Source organism: Micromys minutus (genome assembly GCF_963924665.1).
Source record: "Micromys minutus genome assembly, chromosome: 24".
NCBI lineage: Eukaryota > Metazoa > Chordata > Mammalia > Rodentia > Muridae > Micromys > Micromys minutus.
The window spans coordinates 38,943,682-38,955,374 of NC_137959.1; the positions used below are offsets into that span (position 1 = coordinate 38,943,682).

The 11,693-nt window shown below is 43.9% G+C and overlaps 1 protein-coding gene across 1 annotated transcript; it reads left to right on the forward strand.

Moving 5' to 3' along the window:
* Positions 1 to 521: 521 nt before the first annotated feature.
* Positions 522 to 11,461, forward strand: DYNLRB2 (dynein light chain roadblock-type 2; the record flags this gene model as incomplete). The annotated part of the gene is made up of 5 exons (XM_080937143.1): positions 522 to 568; positions 918 to 1,126; positions 2,499 to 2,600; positions 10,528 to 10,695; positions 11,418 to 11,461. 5 exons carry the CDS (start codon positions 522 to 524, stop codon positions 11,459 to 11,461), a joined length of 570 nt encoding a protein of 189 aa, XP_080793269.1.
* Positions 11,462 to 11,693: the final 232 nt, after the last annotated feature.

An 11,693-nucleotide genomic window follows, 5' to 3' on the forward strand; every position in this document is an offset into this window, starting at 1 on the left:
CAGGGTTCTTAACTGGAAGGGCAGAGGGGGAGACTCATGTGCACAGCTGTCCTGGGAGGGTCTCATCATTTACTGGATGACAGCTGGAAGGGGCGCCATTGAGAACGGGAGGTGCTGAGATGAGTCTGGGTGCCAGGAAAGTTTACAAAGAGCGATGAAGGGGGTGGAAAAAGAAAGATCCCAGACTGAGAAAGAATGGGACCTGGAGAACAAGAAAATGGGAAGGGGGTTGGGGAATGAGCAAGAAACAAGAAAAATATGGAGGGAGAGGCGAGGAATGGAGAGAGAAAGGGGGGATGCTACCCCAACTTCGCCTGCACAGAAAAGAAAGGGGAGGGAAGAGGGGAAAACATAAAGGGAAAAAGAAAGAGAAGGGGAAGAGAAGGAAGGAAATGGGAGAAAAAGAAATGAAGGGAATGGCATGGAGAAAAAGGAAAAGGGGGTGAAGGGAAGGAAAATGAAGGGAGGAGAAGGGAGAGGAAGGGAGGTACATGGGTGGCCTAGGGACTCAGGGGGTTGCAATGGGGGTCTGGGACTCAGAAGAGAACCACTTTGGAGGAGAGGAAAGGTAAGTGAGGAGTGCAGAGTGGAGAGGAGCAACGGAGGAAGAGAGGAAGAAGAGGTCCATGCTTTGTACACTCTCCTAAGATGATCAGAACTGTCTTAGTTTGTGGATAATCTGTGCCAAACACAAGGAGACCAAGAAATGCCAAGTGTCAGAGATATGCCCCAAGGAAAAATAATGTCTATATGTACTAGGGTCTGGGTTTTGTTGTTTGATTGGTTGGGGGAGGGGGTGTTTTGTGTATGCTTGTTATTTGGTTTTATTTGGTGTTTTGTTTGGTTTTGGTTTTGCCCCTGGCCCTATCAGATCCTTGCTATTGCTGTCACTAGCAATATCTTGTTTTCCTTTTTAGAGAAAACCTCAGGTTCAGAGCTTTCGTGGCACTGAAATCTAAAAACATACTTTCTCCCTTTGTTTTTACCATCCTCTTACTGGTGACAGGGAACCAGTTTTTAACCTGTGGTAGCAATGATAGGTCTCCTCCACAGATGCATTTCTCCAAGCTTTGGGCCATGGTGTGGTTTAAAGAACCTGCTAAATTAAATGTCGATAGTGTCCATCGTAAGGAAAGCCAGTACCACATGGGAAAGAAAACCTGTCTCTGACTGAAGTAACGTGACATTCACTTGTGAGATCCTGGGAAAGAAAATGACAGAATAGACTCTCATCACAAAAATGCCAGGCTAAGTGGGGCATGGTAATGCCTGTGTGGAGTCCCAGCACTCAGGACGCTGAGACAAGAGAATTGCTGCAAGTTCAAGACCAGCTATATAGTGTGAAATCCTATCTCAACATAAAAAAATACTCAAAAGTATTCCATATGAGGCTGGAGAGAGAGAGCTCAGGGGTTAAATGCACTAGGTCCTCTTGCTGAGGACCCAGGTTCAATCCCCAGGACCCCCTGGTACCTCACAACTATCTGTAACTATACGTCTGGGTGATCTGATGCCATCTTCTGGCCTCCATTGGCCCTAGGCATGCACATGGTGCTCAAACATACATGCAGACAAACATCCATATGTTTATTTATATATGTATCTATATAATATTTTAAAAGAAATGTAAATATTCGCACTGTGCTGTTAAGCATAGGACAGCACAGGGAACAGAGTGGTTTTAGTCACTGTCAGCTCCAAGAGGTGAGCATAAAGCCCAGCTGTGAATCCCAAACATAGACATTCACAGCCAAACATTCAGCTTAAACCAAGACACAAGCAGGGACTCCAGCCTCCTGCCACACAATGCTTGCATAGAATGCCCTTTGTAAGTCTGGTCACCAGAATGAACCCCCGATGAGGGTAACAGAGGCGTCACAGAAAGAGCAGCTTTTGGGTACTTGGAGGATATGGTCATGACCTATAAATATTTAAAAGCTATGACATACAAACAAACAAACACTGCCCTTCTTGCCAACAAGAACACATACGCTTTAGGGAGCCCTTGTGACGCTCTCTGTCTTCATTGGGACTGAAGCCCAGCAATCTATCTAACTTATATGCAAGTTGGGGCTCCTTACACAGTCCACGTAAAAGACCTAACAGGGGACTAGAGAGATGGCCCAGCGGTTAAGAGCATTGCCTGCTCTTCCAGAGGTTATGAGTTCAATTCCAGGTAACCACATGGTGGCTCACAACCATCTGTCATGGGATCCGAGGCCCTCTTCTGGTGTCTCTGAAGACAATTGCAGTGTACTCACATACACACAAATAATAAATAAATAAAATCTTTAAAGAGAGAGAAACGGAGAGACAGAAGGGGGTGGAGGGAGAGAGAGATCCAACAGTTCCAAGCTTACCTTGGAATCTGTTACCTTGGAACAGATCCAAACTCCCAGGCATATTGTCTCCATCTCTCTGTGAAAGAAATAGGGGACTAGGTGTTATGTTTCTAGACATTCTCTGTAGAGTTGACATGACCATGGACATTCTTCTAGTTAACGGTGGCCCCAATCTCTTACAGACGGAAGTGGAGGAAACCCTGAAGAGAATCCAGAGCCACAAAGGGGTCATTGGAACAATGGTGGTCAATGCAGAAGGTAACTCTTGCCACAGGCTTACTGGGCTCAACACACAGAGGTGATCCATTTAGAGAGCCCGGGGCCACACCGGCATTGTCTACAATACCTCTACACACACACACACACACACACACACACCCAAAAGCACCAACACAGCACCATCTTCAGAAAGGGTTAGGGTCACTCTTGTAATTAACATCACTTTGGGAGGACCAGCAAAGCTCTCTTGTTGAAGACGGGAAATTATGTGGTTGTAGTTTGGTTTTGGCCTAATGTTATAAAGGCTACAGTTACAGAGAGGGCTTCGACCTTCATTTTAAATTAACAGTTTCCTTTATCATAGTTTAAAACTAAAACCCTTTAAAAGTCTATTTTAATAATGATTTTAGTGCATTATTTGAAAAGTTTATATATATGTATAATGTAACTTGGTCATATCTCTTCCCACTCGGCCCCCTCTCCAAGTCTCCCTAGGGTCCTCCCACACAGGAATTCATGTCATGGTGTTTCAGGCACAGTCTTGTAAATAACGGGCAGGAGGGCACACCACATTGCCAGCTATGAAATGTGGATGCTGGTCCAGGACTCACACTGACTCTGAACCATTCACCTCTGCACAGTGAGCCTGCAAAGACAGATTTGTGGGTAAAGGCCCGAAGACCTGAGTTTTATCTTCAGCAGCCAGGGCTAGAATGAGATAACTGGATAACTGACTCCAACAACGTCCTGACTTCCACATACGCTTACCGCTTACAGACAAGTGCGCATGCGTACTTTCACTCAAGCCTTCCTCTCCCCCCTTCTCTCTCCCCCTCTCTCTCTCAGAATAGAAGACAGCATAGCATTTTATCTTACTTCTTGCTGCTCCATGTGCAACCTCTTAAAGGTTCCGGCTAATTCGTCCTGTTGCTAATTCGGGCATCTGTAAGAGTGAGAGGTGCCAAAAATTCCAGAGCATCCTTTGAAATAAGAGTAGCCGCTTCGCATAATTCACAGTGCAGCCATAGAACTGGCCGATCCCCAGCTCGGTGTTGTGGTGTAATCAGTCAGTAAACGCTTATCGCGTAACTACCAGCAAAGAGACAGTTGAAATTCTGCACACTTTCCTTGTCATTAAGGATGGAAAAATAACCCCAGTTCCTGCTGGTTGTGGCAGCTAGATGTGAAGACTGTCAAGTGCCCAGTTTTATAGCCAACACTTAATAGGGCTCTAATTAAAGAATTTCTGAGAACTTTTATTTGGTTGAGATTTGCAGAGGAAACATTTGACCTGTTTTATAAAATAAAATAAAATGAAATCCCTGCCAACTGCAAGTAGTGGTCCACTCTTGCTGTAGCCCTGGCTAAACAGGTTCAGCTTCCAAGTATTTGCTCCATGGTCTCACACCGACTTACATGAGTTACCTGTGTGATTTAGCTGAGGCGCCTTGTGAGTTTCCTTTAGCCGCGACAACAAATACCACACACTCATTGGCTCCGAATAGTAGAAATGGGAGCTGGGAAGATGGCTTGGCCAGTAAAGTTGTTGGCTGGGCAAGCATGAGGACCCGAGCCCCAGAACCCATGTGAAAAGGCAGTGTGATGCTTTGTATATGACTGGCCCAGGGAGTGGCACTATGAGTAGGTGTGGCCTTGTGGAGTGGGTGTGGCCTCGCTGGGTGGGTGTGGCCTTTGTTGGTGGGTGTGGCTTATTGGAGTTGGTGTGTTACTCTGTGCTTGGGCTATAAGACCCATGTTCTAGCTACTTTGGGAGCCAGTCTTCTAGCAGCCTTCAGATAAAGATGTAGAATTCTCAGTTCCTCCTGCCCCATGCCTGCCTGGATGCTGCCATGTTCCCTCCTTGATGATAATGGACTGAACCTCTGAACCTGTAAGCCAGCCCCAATTAAATGTTGTTCTTATAAAAGCTGCCTTGATCATGGTGTCTGTCCACAGTAGCAAAATCCTAAGACAGTAGGTAAAGCAGCCATGTTCCTGGAATCCCAGTTTTTGGGGTAGAGGAGATAGAGGTCTCTCTAAGGCTCCCTGGCCAGGCAGCAGGATGAATTTGAAAGGTTCAAGTTTCTCTGAGAAAGAGTTTCAGTAAAATTAAGATAAAAATGATAGAGAAAGATCCCAATGTGGGCCTCTGACTTACATATGTGATCGTGTACATACAAACACATGCATACACCACAGATATTTTTTAAACTATGCAGGAGTTTATTACAGCTCTACCTGAGAGGTTGAAATTCAAGCCAGCATGTCACTGGGTCATGGTTTTTCTGAGAACTCCTTAGCTGGAGGCATCTTGGCCTCTTACTAGTGTCTGTTGGTATTAAAGTCTTTGATTATCTACTATAGCTTACTCTACAGACCAATGGTGTTACCCTACTATAACTAAAGGACCCACCCTGACCCCGTGTGGCTTCATTTTAACTGATCACCTCTACAGAGAACCTCTTTCCAAACAAGCTCATCTTCTGAAGTTCAGGGTGGACTTAAATTTCAGAGAACACTTCAACCCGGTAGAGGCACAATCTCCTGTGGCACTGAGGTCGATGGTGCTACTGCGGTTTCACTGTGATGCCTTAATCTCAAGCACCTGAAGCAGTGAGGCACATCAGATGCCTGAAGAACATCATGTAATGAGGGAGAAAAGATTTAGATCCAAGACCGAAAGCAGGGGATGAAGTAACAGGAAACGGTTTTGGATCATTTATACAGCCAGGTGCAAATGAATACTCCAAGTAAACACGGGTGCCATGTTGGAAGTGTGCCAGACTAGCATGAACCAAGCCTTAGCTCCGTTTGAGTTAATAGGGCATGGTGGGACATGTCCATTATCCCAGAACCCAGGAGATGGAATCAGGAGTTCAAGGTTATCCTCAGCTATGTAGAGAGTTTGAGGCCAGCCTAAGGTGTGTGATGCCCTGCCCTGCCCTTCCACACCCAAAGATGAAAAAGAATGAGGAGGAAAGATTCAGATGTTAGAGTGACTCTCCCCAAGTAGCAAAATTAGAAGTAAAGTTTGCTTTCCTGCACTTCTTGGGGAAATTTTCTCTGGGTTTCTTGATAAAAACAACAACAACAAAATGTTATTTTCTAGGGGGCTAGAGACACGTTTCAGCAGTTAAGAGCACTGACTGCCCTTCCAGAGATCCTGAGTTCAAATCCCAGAAACCACATGGTGGCTCACAACCATGTAATGGGATCTGATGCCTTCTTTTGATCTGTCTTAAAACAGCTACAGTGTACTCACATAAAATAAACAAATATTTTTAAATGTTACTTTTAATACCATTAGGCTTTTCTCTAACTTCAACTAGGATAATATTATGTCAGAATTCAGGGCACTTTTGAAAAGTTGTGGAAACTTGATTTTGACTTGAAATCAAATTAACGTTCTCCTCAAAAATATAAGGGCGGGGCTTATTTTTGTGGTCAGATGGTTAATGGCCAGAGCATGACCAAGGTGTTTCCTGATGGTATATGGTGTAAGTCGCATGACCTGAGTCTAGCAACACACTCAGTCTCAATGGCGGACTCAGGTGTAGCTGGGATGGCTTTTAGCACAGTTGAGCTTCGCAGCCCTGTGGACGTCCCGGGCAGTTACCCAGGACACTGTTACCACCCTCTGGTTCTCTGCCAGTGATTGCGGATGAACACTATAGACAGTGTGTTAACATCATCATCAGCCTGCCTCTGCGCTTACTTAATAGGCCTGCAGAGTCTATTGGTTAGATGGCATCTTATTCCGGGTTGTGTAGTAAGCCTTTGCTTCGTTTCTAAGACCTGGGCTTCCTGTTTAAGACAAGCAAGAGGGCTACTCTGATTTTCTGGTTCCGAGTGGTCTAGGTTTGGATGGCAGTGAATTCTTCATTCATTTTAGTTTCCCCTTTAGAAGAACATTCTCTGTAATAGCGACATGTAAATATCCACCTCCCAAGCACTCAAAGCTGTCCTACAGTCTCTTACAGACAAGCTTTTATGTACAGGTTTTTGACTCTGAATATTCTTGACACATTCAACAATCCATCGTCTGAATGTCATTAGATTTTATCAGCCATCCAGCTGGTTCCTTTTCTTCTGAAATACAATCTACCCACCAAGGCAAAAATGAGCTGTTACACAGGGTGGAACAAAAGAACGAGCCAGCTACCTGGGACGGCAGATTTCACATTTCAGCCTGATGCAATAAATCCAACACTACCAAATTTTAAAATGCTCATGCGTTCTGTTCAGGGAGCTCCAGTCTGGAAACATCTCCTTCCAAAACAGACAAATATGCAACAACAGGTTACGTGGCCTGGCCAATTGAAGTCACAGACTGGGAACAGCCCGAAGGCCTGTCAGGAGGACAAGTAGGTTATGTGGATATCAAGGCAGACAAACCCTCTACCTCCTCTTAGACAAGTTATCCTTATGTTCTCTGAACCCAACCATTTCCCAAAGGTCTTAAGTAAAAATATTAGAGTGCTTTTAAAATAAAGACTATACACACAAATACACATCCTTGAAGCAAGGTGGTGAACTACCTGTCATTATGTGTGTGTGTGTGTGTGAGAGAGAGAGAGAGAGAGAGAGAGAGAGAGAGAGAGAGAGAGAGAGAGAGAGAGAACAAAGCAGTAGTCAGTAATTCCTGATTGTTTCCACAGTCAGATGCATGTACACACTCAAATATGGAAGACACATGGAGGGCAAGGCTGGGGAGACACCCTCCCTCCTGGTAGGGTGCTTACCTTGCAAACATGAGGCTTTGATGTCCAATTCCAATCACCACAGAAAGAGAGAAAGGGGAAAGGAAAGAAGGAAAGGCAGGCAGGGAGAAAGGGTAGGAGGGAGGGAGGAAGGAGAGGGATGGAAGGAGAAGATTAAACATAGGATTATAGTAATCACATGAGTGATAATTCAAGCTAATTTTCAATCAGTTTTTTAGTATCTTCTGGATGGCTGTGTAAGAAACTAGGACCTATGATTGTCTCTCAGGAAGGAAGTGGTTGAGGCCAACGGGATGGCTCAGTTGGTAGTGTGCTCCCTTTGAAAGCGGAAGGAGCTGAGTTTGATTCCAAGTGAATGTGGCGGTGCTCACTTATAATCCCAGCACTGGAGAAGTGCAGACAGGAGGATCCCTGGGTTTGTCGGCCTAGGTGACATGTCCTACATGGTGAGCTCCAGGCCAGTGAAACACTTCCTGTGCTGCAGGAGGTATACAGCATCCCCTGAAGCTGACACTCACACACACACACACACACACACACACACCACATACACATACTACATAACACACACACGAAAATTACTTTTGGCTGTTTTTCGAAAATGGCTGGCCTTAAACTAACAACCATATTTCTATCTGAACCACTACAAGCATTCACCTCCACTCCCAGCCTAAATATTACCTTTTAATAAATTAATTTTAACCAGTACAAAGAAGAGGCCACTAAATATTTCAGGATTGTTTGTTTGTTTGTTTGGTTGGTTGGTTGGTTAGCTGGTTGGTCTTGGGAACTGGGGACAGAAGCCAAGGTCTTACTTACATTTGTTAGGCAAACTTTTGCCACTGAGATAACTCCCCAGCCCGACCTCTTTACTGTCTTCCTTCGAAAATGAAAACATCCTATTCCCATGGCTATGCATGTGTTTCTCAGAAAGGGGCCCCTGTAATTTATCGACCTAAATTATGAACAAACAACCAAAGCAGCTTAAACCTCTGATTCACAGTTTTGTCATCTATGCTTTGAATAATTTATTTGAGTTCTATTTCTTATCCTGACACTTAGCCATTCAGACTTTAGTGGTTGCAGTGTTTAAGATATAAAACAAAACTGCCCATCCAAAGGTCTCTCTAGAGTTAGGTACCTGCTACACCACTGCCTCCCACTGGCTATAAATGCTTGGTTTGTGACTTCTTGGCTATGAAAAACAGACTTCCTTCTGGGGAAAGTGACCAAGAACTAAAATTACAGAAATTAATGGTTTTTTTTTTAAATTTCTTTAGAGTGGAGAGATGGCTCAGTGGGTAAGAGCACTGACTGCTCTTCCAGAGGTCCTGAGTTCAAGTCCCAATAACCACATGGTGGCTCACAACCATGCGTAATGGGATCTGATGCCCTCTTGTAGTGTGTCTGAAGATAGCTACAGTGTACTCACATGCATTAAATAAATAAATCTTTAAAAAAGATTTTATGTATTATGTAGACAGTGTTCCACCTGCATGTATGCCTGCAGGCCAGAAAAGGGAACCAAACGTCGTTATAGATGATTGTGAGCCACCATGTGGTTGCTGGCAATTGAGCTCAGGACCTCTGGAAGAGCAGACCTTTTTATCTCTGAGCCATCTCTCTAGTCCAAATTAATGGTTTTGTATGATGCCTCATCTACAGACTAGGTTGCCCTATGAATGCCAACCTCCTCCCTTCCTCCTCCTCTTCTTCCTCCTCTTCTTTTCTTCCTCCTCCCCCTTCTCCTCATCCTCCTCTTACTCCCCCTGCTCTTCTTTTCTGTTCAGATGGAAATCTAGTCTGTTTTAGAATCAAGACTGACAGACTCCCAGAGTTTCAGGAAGAATAACAAAATTCTACAATAGTGATTTGTAGATAGATTTGAAAAATGCTCATCATCAATATTAATTTCTAGGGCTATGTTTTCGGGAGGAAAACCCAGGTGTCACTTAAGCTTTTTGTTGACTGGCCCTAATTCAGATGCTTGAGGAATTTGACTATATTCTGATACAGACTCTTGGTGTGTGTCCCTCCTAAAGTGAATGCACAATTTGAAATGAAATTCCCTAGAGTTTGTGCCTGTGTGGTAGTTCTCAACACGAAGGTTATCTTCCATCAAATATAATGTGCACAAAGCTCCTAGCTTGGTGCCTCATAAGAGATGTTGTGCTCGGCGGCCCAACCAGGGCCCAATAGCTTTGAACTGAATTGACTCAGACTTGTGTATTTGTCTGGCTAGAATTTTTTAATTAATTGCATCAATCGATTTAATCTATTTTAATATCATATAACACAGCAGCAGAGAGCACAAGAGGCCACATTTAATAATGTGGAAATGGAGCACAAGCCAGGGACAACCACCCAGAAAAGTCAGTCTCCTTGCTACCATATTTTTTAACATAAAATTTAGGGATTAAAAGGCTGTGGGAGGGGCTGGAGAGATGGCTCAGCAGTTAAGAGCACTGACTGCTCTTCTGGAGGTCCTGAGTTCAGTTCCCAGCAGCCACATGGTGGCTCTCAAACCATTTGCAATAAGATCTGATGCCCTCTTCTGGTGTGTCTGAGGACAGCTACAGTGTCGTTATATTTAATAAATAAATCTTTAAAACTGTGGGAGGTTTTAGAAATTTGGAACACCCCTACTGGATAGACTCTCTGGTGTAGGTAGTGCTGTCCCTTGGTGGCTCTTGTTTCAGGGAATCAGACAAATCTCATGTTATTGACCACGTATTTAAAAAGTGAGATGCCTTTTGCAAGTGTGTGTGTGTGTGTGTGTGTGTATGCATCAATTAAAATAATTAAAATAATCACTTAACAGCTTCCAGATTGTTTATGCATGAAATATTCACCACACATTCACTGCTTAAAATTTTCAAATACCAAACTCCCAAGCAGTACACTGATCCTACAATAGCATATATACAGTACATGAGTGTGCAGAGAGGAGCAGTAATGTCAACGGCATTTTCAACAAGGGAAGTTTGCGTGTTCTCACTTAAATGAAGTGAAGCCACAGTGAAATCTGTAGACACCACCTGACTCAGCTGTATTAAGACTCCACGTGGAGAGAAAAGATGATAGGACGCATAATAACCTAGACTTGATGCCAGCCGGTAAGAGCCGCCCTCCATCTTCCTGCCGATTGCAAGGAGGAGTGACCCCCAGGAGTTTTCCCAATGTACATACATATGTGCCACTTTTACAATCTGGGAAAAATAACCCCCAACTAAATATCTTCACAGGCATTCCAATCCGAACAACCCTGGACAACTCCACAACGGTTCAGTATGCAGGTCTTCTCCACCAGCTGACCATAAAGGCCAAGAGCACAGTCAGGGACATTGACCCCCAGAACGACCTGACTTTTCTTAGGATCAGATCGAAGAAACACGAAATCATGGTAGCCCCAGGTAACCGGACATGTCAGTTTCTCCTTCAAAGGCTTCTCTGTTTCGCTGGTTTAAAACCTTGTTTCAAAGACTGGGGGACTGTGGAGTTTTGATGGAGATATGGATTTTAATATGTATCATGACATATAAAGCTCTTTTATTACAAAAACAAAGTTTGATTCAGAAGAGCCAAACTCAAAAGTGGTTTAAAATTACTGAAATAATTTGACCTTTGAAGAAGCTGAATTTCACCCCCTTACAATTACCAGTTATCAAAACAGATGCTGGAAACACAGCACTTGGACCTCCTGAGTAGTGGCAGTCTATCCTGGGACTAAAATAGTAGGTATATCCAAAGCCTGTCAGGTGTTACCTCCCTATGAGGTGAGTGTGACCAGCTAGTCTACTGGAAGACAAAGTCACAGGGTCATTTCCTTAGGGGAATTGTCTTCCCAGTGTTTCTGATTAATTGTGTTAGTGACAACCCCAGCAGATAGCATGTTATCACACCAGATAAATAGTTAAAGTTTTATCTGTTACTGCACGTGAACACCGCTTGTAGAACATTTATCAAAATTAGCCATGCCCAGGGACAACAGACAAATGGGATCATAAAAGCTGTGTCAAGTTTGTGTGCTCTAAACTTTCCCAGTGCGCCACAGTGATTCTGGTGTGCAGCCACTGTCTACTCTAGATGACGTGTCTGAGGAGTAGATATGAGTTAACCTCCTGTTTCTCCCTAGATAAGGAATATCTTCTGATTGTCATTCAGAACCCATGTGAATAGACCTGCTGTGGCCAACCCTGTCCTCGTGATGATACCTGGAAGTCCTTCCCTCCTCTAATCCATAATATTGTACCCTGAGTCCAGAGATATGCTCTCCTGTTTTGACAATGGAACTGTTCTACAAGTTTTCCTACGTCCCTTTGACTGTATTGTGGCAGGTTTGCTGTATAATAAAAATATTCTGCTATATATGTCACTATTTTTAAATAGTGCACACACACACACACATACA